Source organism: Mesoplodon densirostris, chromosome 1, assembly GCF_025265405.1.
Source record: "Mesoplodon densirostris isolate mMesDen1 chromosome 1, mMesDen1 primary haplotype, whole genome shotgun sequence".
Taxonomy (NCBI): Eukaryota; Metazoa; Chordata; class Mammalia; order Artiodactyla; family Ziphiidae; genus Mesoplodon; species Mesoplodon densirostris.
The window spans coordinates 142,642,874-142,668,732 of record NC_082661.1 but is presented as its reverse complement, the minus strand read 5'-3'; the positions used below and the strand labels follow the sequence as shown (position 1 = coordinate 142,668,732).

General features: G+C 40.6%; 1 protein-coding gene across 4 annotated transcripts; it reads left to right on the top strand.

Moving 5' to 3' along the window:
- The first annotated feature begins 357 nt into the window (after nt 1-357).
- On the top strand, nt 358-25,511 carry LOC132496694 (RE1-silencing transcription factor-like). 4 transcript variants are annotated; one of them, XM_060109122.1, is made up of 5 exons: nt 358-450; nt 571-639; nt 6,556-7,459; nt 12,532-12,615; nt 19,913-25,511. In XM_060109122.1, the coding sequence occupies exons 1-5, from the start codon at nt 358-360 to the stop codon at nt 21,877-21,879; spliced, it is 3,117 nt and encodes a 1,038-aa protein (XP_059965105.1). In that variant the 3' UTR covers nt 21,880-25,511. The 4 variants fall into 4 exon arrangements, with proteins under 4 accessions (XP_059965105.1, XP_059965098.1, XP_059965089.1 ...); XM_060109106.1 differs by lacking the exon at nt 358-450 and adding an exon at nt 1,472-1,674 and having other exon boundaries at nt 553-639; XM_060109115.1 differs by lacking the exon at nt 358-450 and having other exon boundaries at nt 475-639.
- The last annotated feature ends 348 nt before the right edge of the window (nt 25,512-25,859 follow it).

The following is a 25,859-nucleotide window of genomic DNA, read 5'->3' as shown; positions in this document are numbered from 1 at the left end:
TTTTAACAGTGCTGTTCTCATGCATGCACGCCAGGGCTGGGAGTTAACTTTTCTGATGTTTATGATGGGAATCAAGAAAGGGAGGCGGGCTCGCTTCTCTTTAGACATAAGGGTCAGAGTTGGGGGTCTGAGGAAGTTAGGGTCCGCTATCCGTGGGCGCGCCCCCAGCACGGCCGGGGCCCAGAGCAACCTCCTTCATCCAGGGGCGGGGCGCGCCAGGCGGCCACGCGCGGGGGCGGTGGAGGGGGCGTGTCCCGCGGGCGCGCGCGGGAGGCAGAAGGGGCGTGTCCCGGGAGTGGCGGCGGCGGCGGCGGTGGCGCCGCGGGCCGGGTGCGCGGCGCAGCCTTCTGTGCTGGAATGTGCGGCTCCCGAGAGCTCACGGCGCAGGAGCAGAGCAAGCGCCGCCGAGGCCCGGGGCCCCAGGCGGCGGCGGCGGCGGCGGCCGGGACGGCAGGGCGAGAGCTGGAGGCCTGAACACTTTCTGCAGTCCCTCTCCTGGGTCTTCGCGGGCCTCGACTGCCCCAGCGTCCAACTTTTCCGCCCTCTCCCTCCCCTCCCCCGAAACTCCAGCAACAAAGAAAAGTAGTCCGAGAAGGAGCGGCGACGCGGGTCGTCGCCCCTCCTCGCCCAGGAAGGCCGGTAAGCGTGGCGCGGTCTGGGAGACGGTCGGGTGGGGGCGGCGGGTCGGCCGAGCGGTCGTGGCGGCGGTGGCCGCGGGAGGGGGAGGGCGCGGAAGGACGCGGAGCGAGGCGCTGTCCAGGGCTGATTTGCAGATACTGTGGCTCCGGCGGTGGCGGCCGCGTCGGGCGGGGACTGGCGGCTGAGCGGGATCGGGTTACATCGTCGCGGTCCGGGGGTTGGGCCGGGGGCGTTGGTGGGGAGCGGCGCGGCGCCGGGACCCCCTCCTCAGTTGAGGCCGGGCCGTCGCCTCCGCGCGGGCCTGGGCGTCCCTGGCAGTCTTGTCCTGAGGCCAGGAGCGGAGCTGCTTGGGGCCCTAGTTCTGAAACTTCCTCTCGTGCTCCTGCTCCAGGTCCCGCCGCAGCTCCTTGCCTGCCGGCGCCCCTCCCGCCCCCTCCCTCTGCGGCCTTTCCCTTTCGCCGGAAGGCGCCGTTGAGTGCGGCCGGGAGGGTTGAGTCAGCCTGGGGCTCGGGCGGTTCTGCCAATGGGGCTGGACAGCGATTTCTGCGCTGGGGCCGCCCCGCCGCCGGGGCCCTCTGCGCGGGGCCACCTAGCCTCCGCCGTCGGCGGGGCCGGGGCGCGCGTCCCGCGGGGCGCCGTGGGGGAGTGAACCCGCAAGCTTCCGGGGCGCAGGGGGGCCCCCCTCCGGCGCTCGGGGCCCGGCGCCTCGGGAGGGCGCTCGCGGCGGCTCCTCGGCCCCCTGCGGAGGGCGAGCCTGGGGCCGGCGAGCAGCCGGGACGGCGGCGACGCGGTAACTTTCCTCCCTCTTCCCGGACTCGGGCGCGCGGGCCAGGAGGGGGCAGCCTGGCCTGGGGAAGACTTGGCCTGGCCCAGCGGCACCCCGAGTTTGCCCGTCTTGCAGTCTTGAGTGTTGGGGAGCCCAGGGAAAGGTTCAGGACGAGTGTGGCGGCAACTGGTGTGTCAGTGGTGCAGTGAGCGGGCCGAGCCGAGAGGAAGCGAGAGCTCCCGAGTTTGCAAAGAGCTGCTTTGTGTTTGGTACGTATTTTGAGAAAATGGCCGAATGCCTATTTCAGTTAGGAATGCCGCCGCCGAGGCAGGCGCTGGTGGCAGCAGCTCGTAGGAATTCGCGCAGCACGTTGGGCTTTCGGACTGTGCTTGGACAGTCTTCCCGACCAACGTTAAAATCCCTTTGGGGATGGTAGTTAGGGTTTGGGAAGAATTAGAAATGACCGAGTAGTCTGGGCTGTTATGTTAAACCCTTGGACAGCGTTTGCTTTGTGTGATGGCATTTGATTCCAACTTTTGTTGGTACCTATGACTCAACCGGTTTGTGTTTATGCACTTGGGTGAGACAGGATTACTTTTTGTACTTTGGGTTTAACATTTTTTTTAGCCTTTGCCACCTATTTTGCTTTTTCTAATTTGCAGGAGAACACCTAATTTGAGAATTACACCGTTTAGATTTGAAAGTAGCGTGGTTAAGACAGTTTATAAAAAAGCCCAACATGTTTTCGAGGTGATCTTGTTATGGCTCCGCCAGGCAAGTGGGCCAAGTCAAGCGCAATGCAAGAAAGTTGCTGATTTGGAGATGAGTTGTCCAGTTATTTTATTAAGGGGTTTGAAAGTTTCTGTATTTGCATTTGTGTATTTTTGAATACACCAAACTTCCCTTTTCACAGGAAGACAGGTCCATAACTTTTGTTTACTTTGAACCAGGTCATCATCAAAAAAAAGAAACTAAGTGGTACTTCAATGGTACTAAGTACGTTTTCAGAGTACATTGGACCCTTGAACAACAGGAGTTTGAACTGTGTGGGTCCACTTATATGTGGATTTTTTTTCAAGAAATATATTGGAAAGTTTCTTAGAGATTTGCAACATTTTGAAAAAATTTACAGATGATACACATAGCGTAGAAGTATCGAAAAAATTTAGAAAAAGGTACCTGAGTGCATAAAATATATGTAGATAATAGTGTATTTTATCATTTGCTACCATAAAGTATATACAAATCTAATAAAAAGTTTAAATTTATCAAAAATTACATAAACACAGACCACCCATGGCACCATTCCAGTCCAGAGAAATGTAAACAAATGTAAAGATGCAGTATAACTCATTACTGCATAATATTAACTGTAGCCCATACTGTAGTACTGTAATAATTTCATAGCTACCTCTTTTTGCTATTTTGGTGAGTGCAAGTGTTGCAGGTATCCACTCAAAACGTCTTGTGAGTCTAATCATTTCCGGGTGAGCAGTTGGTCTCTCCAGTAAATTGTGTTTGCAGTAAAAAAAAAAAAAAAAAAAGTCACCCCTCGCAGTTCCTGAGTGTTTTTCATCGTGTTTAGTGTGATACCAGAAACCTTGAATAACACCGTGGGGCCTATATGAAGTGCTCTAGTGATGCTGGAAATGCTCCCAAGAAGTAAAGTCATGACATTAGAAGAAAAAGTTGAATTGCTTGATATGTACCATAAACTGAGTTCTGTAGTTTCTGTTACCCGCCATTTCAAGATCAATGAGTCCAGTGTAAGGATTGTTGTAAAATAAAGGAAACTTGGAAACTGTCTCTGCATTTTTGCCAGCAGACATGAAAGACTTGCACTTTTTGCGAAATGCCTCTCTATCTCGTATTGAAAATGCATCTTTTACGTGGGTATAGTATTACTATAAGAAAGGCACACCTATAGAGTCTAATATGATTCGAGGAAAAGAGAAGTTATATGACGACTTAAAGCAAAAGGAAGGTGAAGTTTCTAAATCTGGAGAATTTAATGCCAGCAGAGGATAGTTTGGTAATTTTAGAAAAAAATCTCAGGATACCACAACCGGCTTTGAGTTCCCAGGTGTCGTGAACACAATTATTGAAGAGAAAGGCTGTCTGCCTAAACCAGGTTTTTAACACAGAGAAATGTGCCCTACTCTGGAAAAAATTGCCAAAAAGATCATTCATTAGTAAGAAAGAAGCGAGCATCAGGATTTGAGGCTGATTGAAGACTAACATGTTTTGTGCAAATTGATTTTTTTTTTTTTTTTTTGCGGTACGCGGGCCTCTCACTGTTGTGGCCTCTCCCGCTGCGGAGCACAGGCTCCGGATGCGCAGGCTCAGCAGCCATGGCTCACGGGCCCAGCCGTTCCGCAGCATGTGGGATCTTCCCAGACTGGGGCACGAACCTGTGTCCCCTGCATCGGCAGGCGGACTCTCAACCACTTCGCCACCAGGGAAGCCCAGCAAATTGATTTTTTGATCAGATCTGCTCTTATCTATAAAGCTGCTAAGCCCATTATCCTTTTTTTTTTTTTTGTCCATGCCATACGGTTTGCGTGATCTCAGTTCCCTGACTAGGGATTGAACCTGCGCCATGGCAAAAGCCTGGAATCCTAACCACTAGGCCGCCAAGGAACTCCTGAAGCCCACTATCCTTAAAGGGAAAAAAGATAAACACCAGTTGCTATTCTTTTGGTTGTACTACAAGAAGCCCTGGGCAATGAATGAGAACACTTTTCTGGATTGGTTCCATCAGTGCTTTGTCCCTGATCACGAAGTACCTTGCAGTAAGGGACTGCATTTTAAAGTTCTTTGGTATTGGACAATGCCCCTGGCCACATAGAACCATGAGTTCAACATTGAAGGTGTCAAAGTAGTATACTTGTCCCCCAGCACAACGTCTTTGAATGAAGCCTGTATCGAGGTGTTGTAAGGACCTTGAAGGCTCATTACATGTGGTACTCTATGAAAGGATTGTCAATGCTATGAAAGACAACCCCGATAGAACATCATGAAAGTCTGGAAGGATCACATCATTGTGATAGAAAAAGCTGTGAAAGTCATCAAGCCTAAAACAATAAATTCCTGCTGGAGAAAACTGTGTCCAGATGTTGTGCATGACTTCACAGGATTTACGACAGCCAATCAAGGAATTCATGAAAGAGATTGTGGGTATGGCAAAAAGGTGGGGGGGGGGGCGGTGAAGGGCTTCAAGATACAGATCTTGGGAATATTCAAGAGCTAATAGACACCATACCAGAGGAATTAACGGAAGTCGATTTGGAGTTAAGTGCTTCTGAGCCGGTCGGTGCCAGATGATGAGGAAAAAGACATGGAAGAAGCAGTGCCAGAAAACAAATTGACATTAGACTGTCTGGCAGCAGGGTTCCTTTTGTTGAAGACTACTTTTGACTTCTTTTATGACTTGGACCCTTGTGTGATACAGACACTAAAACTAAACCCAGTGGTTGAAGAAGGATTAGTACCCTATAGAAACATTTTTAGAGAAGTGGAAAAGCAAAAAAGTCAGACAGAAATTAAGATGTATTTCCCTCAAGTTACACAGAGTGCCTGCCTCTTTCCACTTCCTCCACCTCTTCTGCCTCTGCACCTCTTTTTGCCTTCCCTTCCACTTCCTCTACCTCTTTCCACTCTGTGACTCCTGACTCAGCAAGACCAGCCCCTCCTCTTCCCCGCCCTCCTCACCCTACTCAACTGAAGACAGAAGGATGAAGACCTTTATGATGATCCACTTCCACTTAATGAATAGTAAATAATCATGCCATTCAGTTAATAAACTTATCTGTTGGGTCTGTGTGTGTGTGTCTTGTGAAAATCTAGTAATCGTATAGCAAGAGCTGGGAGACATTGTATCATCATTGTCATTACCTAAGTATTCATTATGTGCAAGACTTGTACAGAGGTATAAGGTGATATTTAATATGAAGTTAATAAGGTATTAGTTTTTCTACTGCTATATAACTTTGCTTTTAAATACTTACATTAAAATACAGTATACCTCTTATAATTTGAGAAAGTGTATCAGCCTATCATCACATGTATGCAGTTTTTTAAAACCAAACAGTATTTCTAATACTATATTATGAATATGTCTTATACTATATGCTTAAAAATTTTGTGATTCATTCATTTGCATATAGGCTAGGCTACCGTGAAGCAGTCCTATTGATTACAATAGACTACCATAAAGCAATCATATTGCTGCTGCTTCTTTATCGGTGCATTAATCGTTATACCTGTAAATAAGTATGAATTTCTTTTTCACATTATCTTTTCTCTTTTGATGCCTAGTGTTAGTAATACCTATAACATCTACAGTATTTTGCATCATATAATACAATATTGATAAAGGTACTGACAAGCACAATTCATCTTGTACACTATTATATAATGCACATAACATGCAAAATATGTTAACTGATTGTTAATGTTATCCATAAGGCTTCTGGTTAACAGTAGGCTATTGGTAGTCTAGTTTTTATGGACCCCAAAGTTACATGCAGATTTTTAACTGCACTGGGGGTTGGTGCCCCTAACCCGCTTGTTCAAGGGTCAACTGTAGATTATTCTTTTGGAGCTAGTTGAGTTCATATGAACTTCAATTCACTAACTATAGGCTTCTGCTTTTCAGGCTGTTTGTACTTAATAAATGCACAGGTAGCTTTTGGATTTTTCCCCTTTCTGATTCAGACCAGTAAACTTTTGAAGGGGGAGTTGAGAGGACAGCAGTTTACTGTCCATATATGGAATTTAAAATAAAATTTTAATTAGCACTAAAAATGAAGGTTACTTATATTTTTCCACTAGAAAAAGTAAAACTGCTTGAGGGAAGGCAAGCCAGTGGTAGACCTAGTTGATGGATGAGTTGTGTCAAACACTTGATAGAATTTTTTGTAGGGGGTCATAGAAATTTTTTTGATGACTGCAGTAAAGAGAATTTGGAATTACAAAAATATTGTAAAGGCTTATTTTCAGTAGTTAATGAGGCCGATTGAGTTTAAAGATTATATAGGAAAATGTATTTTTTTAAGTTATGAAGAATTACAGTGATGTTGTGGTTTTAGACCAGTAAAAGTTGTGTTTACACTGGTGCTTTCGTGTTATTTGTTTTGTTTTGAATGCAGAACACCGTTATGGCCACCCAGGTAATGGGGCAGTCTTCCGGAGGAGGAGGTCTGTTCACCGTCAGTGGCACCATGGGCATGGCCTTGCCTAACGACATGTATGACTTGCCTGATCTCTCCAGAGCTGAACTGGCTGCGCCTCAGCTCATCATGTTGGCAAATGTGGCCTTAACTGGGGAAGTAAACGGCGGCTGCTGTGATTACCTGGTTGGCGAAGAAAGACAGATGGCAGAATTGATGCCTGTTGGGGATAACAACTTTTCAGATAGTGATGGAGAAGGACTTGAGGAGTCTCCTGAGGTAAAAGGCGAGCCCAGTGGGCTGGAAAACGTGGAACTGGAGAGTTTGGAACTCAGTGTTGTCCAACCACGGCCTGTGTTTGAGGTGTCAGCTGCCTCAGAACCATGCAGCGCAAATAAAGATCTTCCTCGGGAAACACCTGTAGCAGAGGACAAATGCAAGAACTTGAAGACCAAGCCCTTTCGCTGTAAACCATGCCAGTATGAAGCAGAATCTGAAGAACAGTTTGTGCATCACATCCGAGTTCATAGTGCCAAGAAATTTTTTGTGGAGGAAAGTGCAGAGAAGCAAGCCAAAGCCAGGGAATGCGGCTCTTCCACTGGGGAAGAGGGAGATTTCTCCAAGGGCCCCATTCGCTGTGACCGCTGTGGCTACAATACCAATCGCTATGATCACTATACTGCTCACCTGAAACACCACACCCGAGCCGGGGACAATGAGCGAGTCTACAAGTGCATCATTTGCACGTACACCACAGTAAGCGAATATCACTGGAGGAAGCACTTAAGAAACCATTTTCCAAGGAAAGTATACACATGTGGAAAATGCAACTATTTTTCAGACAGAAAAAACAATTACGTTCAGCATGTTCGAACTCATACAGGTAAGAGGACCTTTCTCGTTTATAAGTGTACGCTACCCCCCAAATGAAACACTTTAAGAATGAAAAATTTCAAACATCTCAGAAGTAAAGAGAATGCCCCGCTGCACCCATGGGTCCCCATCACCTATACTCAAGAATTATTAATATTTTGTCATATTTGGCAATTCGGTTTTTTAAATAACAGCTTTATTGAGATGTACTCCACTCCCACACAATTCATCCATTGAAAGTTAGAATGCATTGGTTTTAGTGTGTTCACAGACTTGCGCAGCCAACACCACAATCAATTTTAGGACATCTTCACCCCGAAAGGAACCCCACTCAGTGGTTGCTTCCCATTTCTCCCCAACACCCCTTAATTATTCACTTTTAAATTGACTTTCAAATCTTTGTAATTAAGGGGTTTCATTTTTTAAAAACAGTCTTTGTAACTACTGATAGTTATGTTAACATTTTCCTTATACGAATTGGTACATTTGAGGACTGATTACTGGTCTGAACAAAATGGATAGGGTAACCTAGTACTCTGCATCAGAAGTGAAAAGGGGCTGTGGAATGCTGTTTGCATCAGATCCCTTTTGCAGTAGTTGTCACTCTGCAGGACTGAACCCCATGCTGAAGTGCGTCAGTGAGACTGAGGAGAGGAATTGATGTTGCTTTGCTTAAGTGGTAGACATAAACAAGAAAACTTGCAGATGAAATTCCATTATAAGAAAGACCATGTGTAGCAAGATTCCTAAGCCCTAGTAGATGGCTTCTGTGTAATTTAAAACTTTAAAATCTAGTTATGTAAAAGAATTTGCAATCTCTTTGGAATTTGTTGTAACCTGTGATTGATTGTCTCCAGGCTTCAAAACTACTTTATTTCAAAAGTAAAAAAGTACAAACACTTCACAATTACATGGCATAGGAAATGAGAGTTACCTGTGAATCCTACACCATTAATCACTTAACAGTTTTAATTAAACAAACTGTTAGACCAAACTAACCTGACCTGCAGTATCATAAAACAAATCCCAGATACCATATATTCTTTAGCCATAAGTACTTTATGTCCTTTCACAGTTTTGTGAAAACCTTGGGGCCTAATTTAGAATTGGCCATAATCTGTAGAGCTTTCAGGTAGTAACTGTGACATATGGTAAAAGTGCATGACTTTTATGTGTACACCTTTATGAATTTTTTTTAAATTGAGGTATTATTGACAATGATGAAGTTTTACAAATATATATACTCATAGCCACCATGCAAGTCAACATAAAGAATATTACCAGTGTTGGGACTTCCCTAGTGGTTCAGTGGTTAAGACTCTGTGATCCCAATGCAGGGGACCTGAGTTCGATCCCTGGTCAGGGAACTGGATCCTGCATGCCGTAGCTAAAAGATTACCGCATGCTGCAACTAAGACCCAGCGCAGCCAACTGAATAAATAAATAAATATATTTTTTAAAAGTATTAAAAAAAAAAGAATATGACCAGTGTCTTTGTCTTATTAAATTTTGATTTTTTGGTGTCAGTTGTATTTTGATACTTTCAAAATTGTTGAGTCACTGAACAGTTTAAAAATCTACAAATGTTTTCAACAATAAGTCTAAATTAGTTGATTTAAGAAATTTTTAGAATTAAAAAAAAAAGGAGGGCTTCCCTGGTGGCGCAGTGGTTGAGAGTCCGCCTGCCGATGCAGGGGACACAGGTTCGTGCCCCGGTCTGGGAAGATCCCACATGCCGCGGGGCGGCTGGGCCCGTGAGCCATGGCCACTGAGCCTGCGCGTCCAGAGCCTGTGCTCCGCAACGGGAGAGGCCACAACAGTGAGAGGCCCGCGTATCGCAAAAAAAAAAAAAAAAAAAAGGAAAATGGAGAGAACTGGGAAAATTTCAGTTTTGTTGTATATTTCCAATTTTTTATGTATACTTTTTTTTAAATAGCATCTCTACTTTTTGCCATTTCTTAATTTTTTTTCTTATAGTGGTTTCTTTTCACTTAATTACAGTCTAGGTGACTAATTTTAATGGCTGTATTTTATATACGTCATCATTCATTACTTAACTTTTTCTCCACATTAAAGTTGCTATTTCCACAATAAGGTTATGACTTACATACCTGACATTGGTTGTACATATCTCATTTCACTTTAGTATTAAACTTATTTGGTCTTAATACATTTTTTATTTAAAAAATTTTTTTATTTGTGTGTCTTTTAAATTAATTTAAAAAATTTTTGGCTGCGTTGGGTCTTGGTTGCTGCACACGGGCTTTCTTTAGTCGTGGTGAGTGGGGGCTACTTTTCACTGAGGTGCGCGGGCTTCTCATTGCAGTGGTTTCTCTTGTTGCGGAGCACAGGCTCTAGGCGCGCGGACTTCAGTAGTTGCAGCATGCGGGCTCAGTAGTTGTGGCTTGCGGGCTCTAGAGCGCAGACTCAGTATTTGTGGCGCACGGGCTTAGTTGCTCCATGGCATATGGGATCTTCCTGGACCAGGGATCGAACCTGTATCCCCTGCATTGGCAGCCAGATTCTTAACCACTGCGCCACCAGGGAAGTGCTCACAAATTCTACTTTAAAAGATGACGTTTTTGCCTATATGTGTGACTGAAAAATTACTAGCGCTTCTAGAGTATTTATGCCTATTTTGGTTAGTTGCACAGGCAGAAGCAATTTGTTTCGTTACGAAGAATTTAAAAGTAAATTATCCTTAGTTGATCCTTCATGTTAATCTGTAAGGGTATCAAATTTTTCTTCCGTTAACTTTTTTTGGTAACAGCTTGACTGATACACAATTGATGTACCATACAATTCACTGTAGATTGGCCTGTTCTGAACATTTCATATCAATGGAATCATATAATATGTGGCCCTCAGTGGCTACCTTCTTTCACTTAATATACTGTCTTCAAGGTTCATCCATGTCCTATGTACAGTACTTGTTTTCCTTTTACTGCCAAATAATTCTCTCTGGTATGGGTAAGCAACATTTTGTTTATCTATTCATCAGTTAATGGATTTTTGGATTATTTCCACTTTTTGGATATTATGAGTAATGCTGCTGTGACCATTCTTATACAAGTTTTTGTGTAGACATATGTTTTTATTTCTCTTGGGTAAATATACACCTACGAGTGGAATTGCTAGGCCATATGGTAATTATGTTTAATCATTTGAGGAATCGGCGAACTGTTTTCCAGAGTGGCTGTACTGTTTTACAGTCCCACAAGCACTGTATCAGGATTCCAAATTCTCCACAACCTAACAAATAAACATTAACGTCTGTTATTTTGATATAGCCATCTTGGTGGGTGTGAAATCTTCATCTCACTGTGGTTTTGATTTAATTTATCTCATGGCTAATGATACTGTGCATCTTTTCATGTGCTTATTGGCCAGTTATGTATCTTTTTTTACAAAAATACATTCAACATTTTTTTTTTTACAGTACGCGGGCCTCTCACTGTTGTGGCCTCTCCCGTTGTGGAGCACAGGCTCCGGACGTGCAGGCCCAGCAGCCATGGCTCATGGGCCTAGCCGCTCCGGGCATGTGGGATCTTCCCGGACTGGGGCACGAGCCTGTGTCCCCTGCATCGGCAGGCGGACTCTCAACCACTGCGCCACCAGGGAAAGCCCACATTCAGCATTTTTTAAATCTTAAAATTCATCCAGGCTAAAGTAGGCATTCTGTTACCATGAGCTATTTATGTCTAATCTATAGTACCAGCTAATAACAGCTGAACAGTTACTAGGAACACATTTCACATTTATCACCACATTCTCTTTTTATTTTTCACTCTGTCTATTCCTTTCCTTGTCCCATGTTATTAAATACATCTGTTGCTGTAATGTATAATATAGACAAAATAACAACTGGTGTTTATTGAGGGCTTTATGTGCCAGGTACAGGGGTTGAATGCGCTACATGTATTATCTTAAATTCTCACAATTTTAGAAAATGAAGGTAGTGTTACTGTTATAGATGAGGAGGCTTGCCTGAAGTCATACTTATTATCTTGTGGCCAAAAAATAGACAAAAACAAATTGTCAAGGTGTTTTTTTCAGTATATTTTGTGGTCGACAACCCATGTCCAAAAAACACACATCTTCTGCCTTTGAATCTTAAATTATTTAGTAGTAAATCACTGGTCTGTTATTGTCAGCTGGTTGTTGTCCCTGTGGCTTTATGAGTATAATTTAAAACTGACCTGAGTCTGGGACTTCCCTGGTGGCACAGTGGTTAAGAATCCACCTGCCAATACAGGGGACATGGGTATGAGCCCTGGTCTGGGAAGATCCCACATGCTGCAGAGCAACTAAGCCCATGTGCCACAACTGCTGGGCCTGTGTGCTAGAGCCCGTGAGCCAGAACTACTGAAGTCTGCGTGCCTAGAGCCAGTGTTCTGCAACAAGAGAAGCCACCATAATGAGAAGCCTGTGCACCACAACAAAGAGTAGTCCCTGCTCGCCGCAACTAGAGAAAGCCCGCACGCAGCAACGAAGACCCAACGCAGCCAAAAAATACATAAATTTAAAAAAGAAAAAAAAAAAAAAACTGACCTGAGTCTTCTATAAAACTTCTATTTACCACTTGAAATTTTTAGCTTAAAACAATAGCCTCCCCACTCAAAAATGTTATTGCTTTAAGCTAACAATTTAAAATGGTAGATTTATCATTTACAAGGATCCAAAAAATTACCCAAGCCATAGCATCAGAAAATTTGGGTACATGTTTTTTTTAAGGATAATTCTGATTTTCAGAAGTTGATTGATACCTGATCAAGATAATTTTTCAGTTCTTCATATTTGCTATTACACATGTAGCATTACTGTGAAAATTAAAAGGGCTGTAATTCAGAAAGCCAATGATACTTTTTATTCAGCAAAGCAGAAATAATGTAGTTATGTGTGTTCTGAATTAAATCATTTACTGTTCCAATAAATGATAAAAATTGGCCATTTTGCCAGGAATAGGGAGAAAAAATTCTTGGTAAAAAATTTATGCTCAGTATTGAATAATGTATGTATTGTTAGTGAGAATTGTATTTGCCTTATTTTATTATTTGAACATTAATCATTATATTTTTGTAGGAGAACGTCCATATAAATGTGAGCTTTGTCCTTACTCAAGTTCTCAGAAAACTCATCTAACCAGACATATGCGTACTCATTCAGGTTGGTAAGAAATCGGAATTTTTCTATCATTTTTAGTAAACTACCATTATAAGGAAGTTCTTCTAGACCTGGAACTGGGTCATTGTTTATGATTTATTTTTAATATAATGTGGATATTTATATACTTTTAATTTCAGTGTGTGGCTGCTGGGTTCCAGGGATTCCTACTGAGCTGCTTTCCTGAAATTTGGGTTTGTTCTCTTGAGAGTTGATAAGGTTTCTGAGGATTGATTAACAAAAGCCAAACTTTAACGAATGATTGATAATCCAGGATCCCAATTTATTAACCTATAATAAATAAAATACAGGACTATAACAAGTGAGAGATTTATCCACTCTAGAACTGAAATAATCATTGTCACCATCCCGAATTGGTCCCCTTTATGAAGGTATCTAGATGGCAAAGTTAAAAAGTCAATATTAGCATAGGTGGTCTTGAATGGATAATTATTTCATTTTGGCCACACTGACCCTTGGGTGGTCCTAGAGATATTGACATGATCCACAACTCTTCCTTTCCTTTTCTCAGTAGATAAGTTACCATTTCATCTTGGATGAAATATTTCGTACTGGAGGAAATACATCCAGTTGGTATTTGCCTTTGTAATATTTTTGTAGGTATCACACTGGATAGTTCCCCCATCCTGCTAACATAGGAATTCATTTCCCATTGTAAGCACAGTGAATGTGTGTTAAAGGGAATTGACATCTTACTAAGTTTTTTCACGAACTACTCTTTTTTTTAAACATCTTTATTGGAGTGTAATTGCTCTACAACAGTGTGTTAGTTTCTGCTTTATAACAAAGTGAGTCAGCCATACATATACATATATCCCCATATCTCCTCCGCCTTGTGTCTCCCTCCTACCCTCCCTATCTTACCCAACTAGGTGGTCACAAAGCACCAAGCTGATTTCTCTATGCTATGTGGCTGCTTCCCACTAGCTGTTGATTTTACATTTGGTAGTCTATATATGTCCATGCCACTCTCTCACTTCGTCCCAGCTTACCCTTCCCCCTCCCTGTGTCCTCAAGTCCATTCTCTACGTCTGTGTCTTTATTCCTGTCCTGCCCCTAGGTTCTTCAGAACTTTTTTTTTTTTAGATTCCATATATATGTGTTAGCGTACGGTATTTGTTATTCTCTTTCTGACTTATTTCACTGTATGACAGACTCTAGGTCCATCCACCTCACTACAAATAACTCACTTTCATTTCTTTCTATGGCTGAATAATATTCCATTGTATGTATGTGCCACATCTTCTCTATCCATTAATCTGTTGATAGACACTTAGGTCGCTTCCATGTCCTGTCTGTTGTAAATAGAGCTGCAATGAACATTGTGGTACATGACTCTTTTTGAATTATGGTTTTCTCATGGTATATGCCCGGTAGTGGGATTGCTGGGTCGTATGGTAGTTCTATTTTTAGTTTTTTTTCTTTAACTTTTAAAAAATTTTTATTTGTTTTATTTATTTATTTTTGGCTGCATTGGGTCTTTGTTGCTGCACGCGGGCTTTCTCTAGTTGCAGTGAGCTTTCTCTAGTTGCAGTGAGCGGGGGTTACTCTTCGTTGCAGTGAGCAGGCTTCTCATTGCGGTGGCTTCTCTTGTTGTGGAGCATGGGCTCTAGGCACACGGGCTTCCGCAGTTGTGGCTCATGGGCTTTAGAGCGCAGGCTTAGTAGTTCTGGAGCACACACTTAGTTGCTCTGCGGCATGTAGGATCTTCCCAGCCCAGGACTCGAACTCTTATCCCCTGCATTGGCAGGCGGATTCTTAACCACTGCACCACCAGGGAAGCCCTATTTTTAGTTTTTTAAGGATTCTCCATACTGTTCTCCATAGTGGCTGTATCAATTTACATTCCCACCAACAGTGCAAGAGGGTTCCCTTTTCTCCAAACCCTCTCCAGCACTTATTGTTTGTAGATTTTTTGATGATGGCCATTCTGTGAGGTGATACCTCATTGTAGTTTTGATTTGCATTTGTCTAATGATTAGTGATCTTGAGCATCCTTTCATGTGTTTGTTGGTGATCTGTATATCTTCTTTGGAGAAATGTCTATTTAGGTCTACTGTCCATTTTTGGTTTGGGGTGTTTATTTTTTGATGTTGAGTTGCATGAGCTGCTTGTAAATTTTGGAGATTAATCCTTTGTCAGTTGCTTCATTTGCAAATATTTTCTCCCATTCTGAGGGTTGTCTTTTGGTCTTATTTATGGTTTCCTTTGCTGTGCAAAAGCTTTGAAGTTTCATTAGGTCCCATTTGTTTATTTTTGTTTTTATTTCCGTTTCTCTAGGAGGTGGGTCCAAAAGGATCTTGCTGTGATTTATGTCATAGAGTGTTCTGCCTATGTTTTCCTCTAAGAGTTTTATAGCGTCTGGTCTTACATTTAGGTCTTTAATCCATTTTGAGTTTATTTTTGTGTATGGTGTTAGGGAGTGATCTAATCTCATACTTTTACATGTCCCTGTCCAGTTTTCCCAGCACCACTTATTGAAGAGGCTGTCTTTTCTCCATTGTATATTCTTGCCTCCTTTATCAAAAATAAGGTGACCATATGTGTTTGGGTTTATCTCTGGGCTTTCTGTCCTGTTCCATTGATCTATATTTCTGTTTTTGTGCCAGTACCATACTATCTTGATTACTGTAGCTTTGTAGTATAGTCTGAAGTCAGGGAGCCTGATTCCTCCAGCTCCGTTTTTCGTTTTCAAGATTGCTTTGACTATTCGGGGTCTTTGATGTTTCCATACAAATTGTGAAATTTTTGTTCTAGTTCTGTGAAAAATACCATTGGTAGTTTGATAAGGATTGCATTGAATCTGTAGATTGCTTTGGGTAGTACAGTCATTTTCACAATGTTGATTCCTCCAATCCAAGAACGTCGTATATCTCTCCATCTGTTTGGATCCTCTTTAATTTCTTTCATCAGTGTCTTATAGTTTTCTGCATACAGGTCTTTTGTCTCCTTAGGTAGGTTTATTCCTAGGTATTATATTTTTTTGTTGTAATGGTAAATGGAGTGTTTTCTTCATTTCTCTTTCAGATTTTTCATCATTAGTGTATAGGAATGCAAGAGATTTCTGTGCATTAATTTTGTATCCTGCTACTTTACCAAATTCATTGATTAGCTCTAGTAGTTTTCTGCTAGCATCTTTAGGATTCTCTATGTATAGTATCATGTCATCTGCAAACAGTGATAGCTTTACTTCTTCTTTTCCAATTTGGATTCCTTTTATTTCCTTTGCTTCTCTGATTGCTGTGGCTAAAACTTCCAAAACTATGTGTGAATAATACTGGTGAGAGTGGAGAACCTTGTCTTGTTCCTGATGTTAGAGGAAATGGTTTCATTTTTTTCACCATTGAGAATGATGTTGGCTGTGGGTTTGTCATATATAGCCTTTATTATGTTGAGGTAAGTTCCCTCTATGCCTACTTTCTGAAGGGTTTTTATCATAAATGGGTGTTGAATTTTGTCGAAAGCTTTCTCTGCATCTATTGAGATGATCATATGGTTTTTCTTCTTCAGTTTGTTAATATGGTGTATCACATTGATTGATTTGGGTATATTGAAGAATCCTTGCATTCCTGGGATAAACCCCACTTGATCATGGTGTATGATCCTTTTAATGTGCTGTTGGATTCTGTTTGCTAGTATTTTGTTGAGGATTTTTGCAACTCTGTTCATCAGTGTTATTGTCCTGTAGTTTTCTTTCTTTTTGACATCTTTGTCTGGTTTTGGTATCAGGGTGATGGTGGCCTCGTAGAATGAGTTTAGGAGTGTTCCTCCCTCTGCTATATTTTGGAAGGGTTTGAGAAGAATTCACCTGTGAAGCCATCTGGTCCTGGGCTTTTGTTTGTTGGAAGATTTTTAATTCCAGTCTCAATTTCAGTGCTTGTGATTGGTCTGTTTATATTTTTTTATTTCTTCCTGGTTCAGTCTCGGAAGCTTGTGGTTTTCTAAGAATTTGTCCATTTCTTCCAGGTGGTCCATTTTATTGGCATATAGTTGCTTGTAGTAATCTCTCATGATCCTTTGTATTTGTGCAGTGTCAGTTGTTACTTCTCCTTTTTCATTTCTAATTCTGTTGATTTGATTCTTTTCCCTTTTTTTCTTGATCAGTCTGGCTAATGGTTTATCAGTTTTGTTTATCTTCTCAGGACTACTCTTTTTAAGATGAAAAAAATATTTTATTCAGCAAAAATTATTTTCCTCTCACCGAATACTTGATGGTTACTATGGAGGCACTTTTTTTTTGGCTGCGCAGCTTTCAGGATCTTAGTTCCCCGACCAGGGATTGAACCTGTACCCCGTGCAGTGGAAACACAGAGCCCTAACTGCTGGACCACCAGGGAATTCCGTGGTGGCACTATTTAATAGCTGGGTCATTTGACACATTTTATGGTTTGAGAGTCTTTTTATGAATTTTATTTATTTATTATTTTTTTTTGCGGTACGCGGGCCTCACTGTTGTGGCCTCTCCCACCGCGGAGCACAGGCTCCGGATGCGCAGGCTCAGCGGCCATGGCTCACAGGCCCAGCTGCTCCACAGCATGTGGGATCTTCCCGGACTGGGGCATGAACCTGTATCCCCTGCATCGGCAGGCGGACTCTCAACCACTGCGCCACCAGGGAAGCCCTTTTTATGAATTTTAGATTTTTTTTTTTTTTGGCCACACCAGGCAGCATGTAAGATCTTAGTTCCCCCACCAGTGATCGAACCTGTGCCCCTTGCATTGGGAGCTCAGAGTCTTAACCACTGGACTGCCAGGGAAGTCCCTAGAATAATTTTTTAATAATTTTTACTAAGGTTTAATTTACACATACGAAAATGCACACATCTTAGGTATACGGGGCAGTGACTTTATGTATGTTTTCTCTTGTTTGTCTGCCATCTAGGTGGAGACATGAAATGTTTTACCACCTTCAGAAAAGTTCCCTCCTTACCCTTTCTAGTCAGTACTCCCATAGTCCCCCCTCAACTGATACTCTGACTTATGTTAAAAAATGTAACATCTTTCTGTAAAATATTTTTGAGATTGATTTCATGCTGCGTTTTCAGAACTCTATATTTATTGCTGAGTAGTATGCCCCTGTTACTCACTAATTAAAATTTCCCTTGTTACTCTTTCTGGGCGCTTCTTGATAAGAATGTGTAAAGCTTATAAAACTCCCTTTTTGAATTTGCCGTACATCTATAAATTAATTGGGGAGGAATTAAACAGACATCTGACATTTATAAAGATGAAAAGCAGGTAAAATTTTACTAGAACTGGAAACGGGAATTAAGTTAAAACTGTTGGTACAGGGCAAAAGAATTTTCATTCAGCTAGGTATTAATAAGCTAAACTTGATGAATTGATTTTCCAATACAAGAAAGATTTGATGGCAGTAAAGCAAAAATGGTGGTGGGGTGAATGAATCAAATAAATGATGTCACAGTTTTATACAGAGTCCTAGGAACTCCCATTCTCTGACTGTTTCACAGGTGGAGGCTTGCATCTTGTTTGATGCTGGCTGTGAAAATACTCTCATTCATTAGGGCTTATAAAATGATGGCATTTTCTTTATAATTCTTTTAAGAGCACAGCTATTTTCCTGAAGAGATAAACTTCATTTATCAGCTGTTTGTTTACTCAAAAGTAGGATTTATGTACTAAGGCAGGATAGGCACATGAAATCTTCCCTTTTGTTTACCTATTCTAAAACTTACCAGTTCATTCCAAAAGTGATGACTTACAGGTAATGTGTATTGACTGCTTGACTATCTGTACTATGCTAAGAGCTCTATGTGGATTAGATTATTTATAGCTCACAACACTTAAGAATACTTTACAGATGAGGAAATTGAGCCTTAGAGAGTTTTCAGTACCTTGCTCAAGACTTCACAGTAAGTTGCAGAGCCCATATTAGATCTCCCCATGTATTTTTACTGTAGAACAAGTTCTTAACCATTATGTCACATACCTTTTCCCCATTCTGTATCTATATATGTTAAGTAAACGTTTGTCTCCATTAAAGTCATTCAATGGAGAGGACAAGATAGGGCGAAGTATTGAGTAATGTAGCATGTTGTTAGAAACCTCTATTTATGAATCTGTTAGTGGACTAATATGGAAAAGAGTTGTCCAGTTAGCTGCATTTACAATCTGACATAGGTGGATAAGTTTTTGTTTTTGTGATTGAGTATTCTATCATCAGACATTTTTTAATCATGTAAAGCTTACCATCTACATGGTTTTACTTCATGTCTGAGTAGTTTTGCTTTATGAAAAAATTAAATAAGATTTGATGTGAATTTGAGAATGTTTGAGAGATGAATTTTCATAAATGTCAATTTCCATTTTTCTGCTATGCATTCCATTGGACCAGTGGGGTATGGATACCATTTGGTAATATTTGCTAGAGTGTGATCTAGATGGGTATGTATTCAGGTAGAATGAGTTAATCTTAATGCCTTTAATTTGGGGGTTGGGGGTGGGCTTCTAGTCTTGTATGTACGTGTGATTACTTCCTTTGCTAATTTTATATACCATATATATTTGTATGCCCCTTTTCACTTACCTAGTTTCTTTGCCCATTCTTTAGAAGAAGGTGGGAGAAAATCAAGAAAAGATTTCTGACTTGTTATATTTTTGCTGCAGAATAGAAACTACAGCAGTGAAAAAGTTTGCTAAGTGAAACTTGACTCAGCTCTTGCCACGATGCACAAAAGGGTTAAATTTAAAGAAAAATCCTTTTGCTCCCTGAAGCCAAAGCATTCTTTTAAAACTTTCACACAGAAGGTCTGGGAGTGTAGCCTAGAGTGTATAATATTTCTTTTGAAGTCTCAAGGTTTATCTGAAATGTATGGGATTTTTATGTTCTATTCCATTATACATTTGTTTTAACTAAACATAAAAACTTTAAAATTATCTCATCTCTTTGAGTGCCCTTGCCCCAAAATTAACATCAAGAGCCCAAGTCACTTTTCCAGTAATTGTGTATTTCTTGATGAATCTGTGTCCTTTATTAGTGCTTGAGAGCCCCAGCTTGGTGAACTTTTTAGAAGATGGTGATTAACTGAGATAATTATTCTCCCATTTGTTATGAGAATCAACGTCAAGAGATAGAGAAAGGATATACAAATAAATATGGTAAATGTAAGTTGCATGATAAAGTCTTCAAGAAATAGTTTTGGTGGTTTTTTGTTTGTTTGTTTTTTTACATATATCCAATTCCTTATAAGTATGCTTGAGTAAATCTTGAATTCATTTCTTAATGTATGCCTTCTGCAACATCTCTTGTTTACCTTCAGGTGAGAAGCCATTTAAGTGTGATCAGTGCAGTTATGTGGCCTCTAATCAGCATGAAGTAACCCGTCACGCAAGACAGGTTCACAATGGGCCTAAACCTCTTAACTGCCCACACTGTGACTACAAAACAGCAGATAGAAGTAACTTCAAAAAACACGTGGAGCTACATGTTAATCCACGGCAGTTCAACTGCCCTGTATGCGACTACGCAGCTTCCAAGAAGTGTAATCTGCAGTATCATTTCAAATCTAAGCATCCTACTTGTCCTAATAAGACCATGGATGTCTCAAAAGTGAAACTGAAGAAAACCAAAAAGCGAGAGGCTGACTTGCCTGATAACAAAATCACCAATGAGAAAACAGAAACAGAGCAGACAAAAATGAAGGGGGATGTGACTGGGAAGAAAAACGAGAGGTCTGTAAAAGTGGAGAAAAAAGATAATGTTTCAAAAGAGAAAAAGCCTTGTAGTAATGCCTCAAGCCAAGTGACTACCAGAACTCGCAAATCGGCACTGGAAGCTAAAGAAATGGATGTGCACCCAGGAAATAATGCCGAAAAAAGCTGTAAAAGCAAGAAAAGCAAAAGGAAGACAGAAGCTGAAGCCCGTTCCTTACAAGAAACTGTTGATGAGGAACCTATGACAAAAAAGAAAAAGAAGGCAGAAAGCAAATCCAGAAATAGTCAGGAGGTGCCAAAGGGTGACAGCAAAGTAGAGGAGAATAAAAAGCAAAGTATTTGCATGAAAAACAGTGCAAAGAAGAAAACTCTGAGAAGTAAATCATGTAAAAAAAGCGGCAAGCCTGCTCAGAGGAGGCCCGCTCAGATAGAGCCTCCTCCTCCCATGGAGTCTGCTGAGGGGGGGCCTGTTCAGACAGAGCCTCCTCCCGCTGCTCCCCCATCTCCTCCTCCTCCCCTTCCCCCTGAGCGGCATGCTGAGGTCGAGGTTGTTGAGACGGAGCCGCCGCCTCCTCCTCCCCCTCCTCCTCCCCCTCCTCCCCCCCCATCTCCTCCTCCACCTCTTCCCCCCGTGTGGCATGCTGAGGTCGAGGTCGTTCAGAAGGGGCCTGTTCATGCGGAGCCTCCTCCTCCTCCCATGGAGCCGATCCCCAAAAGGTCTCCTCAAAAAGATAATGGCAAGGAACAGTCCAACATGCAGAGTGAAATGGCACAGAAGGAGCAAGTCCTTATTGAAGTTGGCTTAGTGCCTGTTAAAGACAGGCAGCTTCTAAAGGAAAGTGCCAGTGCACAGGATCTCTTACCACCATCACCACCTCTGCCAAAGGAAAACTTAAAAGAGGAAGAGTCAGAAGACCAAAAATTAGTCCCTTCAGACGAAGGACATAAAGAAGCTCCTCTTCAAAAAGTGGAAGCAGAAGAGGCAGATAAGAGTCTAGCTGGTCTTGCTGCTGTTACCAAGGCATCTGCCAATATTTCATCCCCTGAACAAAACTTGAATATGCCAGAGGGTGAAACTTTAGATGGTAAACATCAGGCTGACACTATGCTTTGTGAAATGAAGATGGACACTGATGAGAAGAAAACAGAGAATCCCCCTGGCAGAGACTCGGCGGTTGAAGAACCAACTTCACCACCACTTCTTCCTCTACCGCTAGAAAAATGTGAAGCAGCGTCCACAGCTACTGTGGCATCACCTCCTGTCACCGTGGCAGTAAATGAGTCTCAGGAAATGGATGAAGACGAAGGCATCCACAGTCATGATGGAAGTGACCTAAGTGACAACATGTCAGAGGATAGTGATGACTCTGGATTGAATGGGGCTCGGCCAGTTCCACAAGAGACTAGTAGAAAAAATGGAAAGGAAGCCTTGGCAGTCAGAGTGGCCGAGGGAGATTTTGTTTGTATCTTCTGTGATCGTTCTTTTAGAAAGGAAAAAGATTACAGCAAACACCTCAATCGCCATTTGGTTAATGTATACTTCCTTGAAGAGGCAGCTCAAGGGCAGGAGTAAATAAACGTTGGGCAAGGCTTCAGTTCTTAGTTTGTAAGGTCTGTGACATTTTGTATTCATTTGTAGTAACAGACAACCTTTTGTTTTTAACATTGCTTTAATTAGTATCCAATCTTGATTTTTAAGTGGCATTCTTTTCCTTAGGAATCCGTGTACCTATTGATGTACACATTTTAGCAAATCCAAGGGAGTTAGTGTAATAAACCAGCAGACATCTAAATCTATTAGCTTTTGCTTTTAATTGAACCCAGAAAGCCAAGGTGGTATTAGAGCATTCTATTGATTTGTTCAGCTATAACTTGTGAGTTTTTTCCTCATGTCTATCTTCCTGTTTCACGTTAGTTTATCCTTAGTTCCTTGTTTAGCTCTGCAAAAATTAGCATACTTAAATAGCAAATTACTTGAAGAATTTGCCTGCTTTACATAAAGTTAGCACTTTAAAATTGTTTTAGAGATGAGAAGAGACATTTAAATTGAAGAGAAATTCTCCCAACAATGGACGTTATATCAGTCCAAGTATTTACTTCCTGAGTTTTGATCAGTATATGTGTTTTGTGTATGTCAATCGTCATAAAAAAGTGATTTTGGTGGGTTTTTTTTTTTCTTTTGGTGCTTTAATGCCTTAAGATGTTGCACATTGTTGTTTTTAACCTATGCAGTTAAATTTTTTCTAGAAATAGCATTTGTGTTGTAACACTTTATATATGCATGTTTATTTTGACCTCTTTGGAGGGGTGCTTAAGTCTTGTTGGCAAAAGAGCAGTTTTCTTTTCCCCTGCTGCAATTGTCTTTTTTGCAGAATATTAGTCTGTTCAAATTTGTGAGCAAATGAAAGATGCAGGTTCAGTCCATTGATTTTGATTTTAACATCTTATATCTATGCCAGAATCTGTATTTCATATAAGTTATTTATTTTAAATTGATGTGGTGAATCACAGCTCTCAGTTTGAACTTTACAATAAATAAACCACTAGGCTCTATACTGAATGAATTTTTATCTCAAGTACCAACCGTAAGTAAACTTTCGGTCTGTTTTAGTAGATTTACTTCCTAAATGTATGGTGTTAAATCGTATCTTAGAGGAAAACCTCTTCTTATAGATGGTTGGTGTTTTTATGGCTACTCCGCTGAATAAAGAACTGTAATTTTTATTTGGAAGCTGCAAATCTGGAATTAGGAGGCATAATTACTCCTTCAAGTTATACAGGATATCAGTTTGTGAGATTCCAAAGCCATAGCAATTATGTGGAAAACCTAGGATGAGAAAGGTAGTATGAGTGCTGGTAGACCAGCTGCTACTTCCTGTGAATTCAATGAAAAAGGCCTGGTGAAAGTTAAGTTCAGTCCAGATTAAAAAATCATACTTTCTCAGGGATGTCCTGGCTGTTCCCAGGACAGCCTTTTTCTACAGGTGAGGCCTCAAATGAATAGAAGCTATTCTGGTGTTCCTACAGGACCACTTTGTATGGAAAAGAGTATATACCCCATATTTGTTAGTAGGTTCTTTGGCCAGTCACCAAAGAATATGAAAGACTCTAACATAGGTGTTTTTCCTTGCTGATAAGTTATTCATTACAGTAAAATAAAATATGATCCCAGTAGGGAACTTTGATTCTGATCCTCCCATGTTCTATTCTGAAGTAACCACTTTATATTTCATTTATTTTCTTTTGTCTGGTGATCTCTGAGGCAGGTTTCAGAGTTTGGCAATGCAACATGAAAGATTAGGAAAAGTATTAAAGTGTGGGTAGAAAACTTATTAACCTGAGAATGAAATTTAAGGTAAAAGACATTTGAACCTTGGAATTGGCTGGGAGGCCAAAGATTTAAAGAAGCAGAAGATTTTCTCAAGACATGAGTAAGTTGTTTGTTACTGGTGTGTGTTTTGTGTGCATGATGGGGATTTGTAAATGATGTTGAATCCTAGGTGAATTCTCAGCTCTGACAATCATTGTCAAACAGATCAATCTGCAAATATTTATGTTTTAAAACTTAAATTATAAAGCTAGTTAAACCTTTCTAACAACTAGATTTAATATTCATGGATACATTTTATGTTAAAAAATTACCTTTTACAGTACATGTGAAAATATTCATGTTAAGTTCAAATTAGAGATTGGGAATCCGTTTGGGGAAGAGGTTTTGTGGATTCTTTGACATTTCAAAAGAAAAAAATAGACTTCTGGGGAATTGGACTAATTTTCTTATTTAGATTTAAAACTAGAATTCCAAAAACAAAAATGTGAAGGAAATTAAAACCCCTTATTATTAAAGTGATCTGTGAAAACATTGTTACTGGAAATTGAATGAACTTGAGGCCTTTCCTTCAGAAAACAAGGACTTGATTGTCAGGCCTATATTAGGTTCTGAACTTTAATGCCATGTATTTGTGCTTATTAAAAATTGTTTCATTGAAAAGTATATTAGTAATATGAACTTCTGGTCTAGTTGGGAGTTTTTCCATTTGAAAAATGTGCTATTTGCATGAGACTGTTTGAATCTTTTTGTTTTCTCAGTTTCCCCTCCACTGGATAGGATTGAAGCTAGACTTTTCCCTTTTGATAACAGAATAAAAAGTGAACATCTTGTTTGTAAATTGATGTTTAGTATTAGAGTGAAATTTGAAATACTTAGAATACATTATAAGCCTAATGCTAGGTAGCCTTGTAAAAATAGATCTCTTTTAACTATCTTCTGCGCCTATATTCACATTGCTTTTCAAGATATTTTAAGTTATATTTTTTTCCTCTTTTCAGAGCTGCTTCTTTGGGGCTCTTTTTTTTTTTTTTTTAAATTGAGGTGTAATTCACAAAGGGCTACATTTTTTTGATAAGACTTCTTATAACTATTGCTAGATGTTTTGCTGTAGTCTTCCAGGAAGGGCCATTTTATTTTTTAGAGTCACTTCTAAAGTCATGTGGTCCTTAACTTTGGGGACTCTTGCATCTGAGTGCTAATTCAGATTTAAGCCTAAGTAACCTCATTGCCTCTCACCCCATGAATGTTGACAATGGATGAAATACTTTGCTGTAGTTCTGGACTAAAATGCTGGGGAAGAAACTTAATTTTCTTTTTTGCACAAATCAGGAAAACAGCTACTGTGCAGAGTTTCCTTTTGACCTCAGCAGATGAACTGGACTGATAGTGTTAATTCAGATTTAAGAAATTATCTGAATCTTGGTTTGAGTTGATTCGGGATCTACATGCAATATTAACTAGATCGGATACCTTTTATATTTTCACATGTATACATAGGCTTTCCTCACCCTCATCAACATCCATTAGTTATTGAACTTTGTGAACTGGCATTGAAACATTACAACAATGTTTTGTTGCACCAGTTTTGTAAAGTTTTACAGTGCAATACCTGTTACTTTTCAGAGACAAACCAAAGGTTAATTTCTCAAGGATCTTGCTGTTTGCTTTAGCAGCATTTGATGGAGTATCTTTTTTTTATATATATACATTTGTAATAGATAAAAAATAAACCAGATTGCAAATCCTTTTTTTTTTTTTTGAAGCAAACCACGTACCAGGTATTTGGTCCAAATTGTGTAGGATAAGTTAAATTGCATTCTATTAACCCATATGAGTGTATTTCTGTATGCATAGTTATGTTGAAATAAAGTTTTAAAAAGCATTTTATGCCTTTGTTTATTTTTGGTACATCAGATGTCAAGGAAGCCAAATTTATTTGGCCGGAACTGCAAGTGTATTAATAATTCTCAAAATATTTTCCCCCCGATAACCTAGGTAAGTAGAAAGGTTGTGGAAGTCTTTATTTGGGGTAAACAATCCAGTGGGTAGTAGTCCAAATCCTCTCTTCCTATAATCTGCATTCTGGAAGTGGATGTGGAGGTAGGGGAGAAACAACCTGAAGACAATTTTATAGGAAGTTTTATGTGGTAATATTTTCCAAACCACAGGTCCCCTTAACAGTTGTAATATACATGTCCATTCTCAGTAGCAGGCCTGGTATC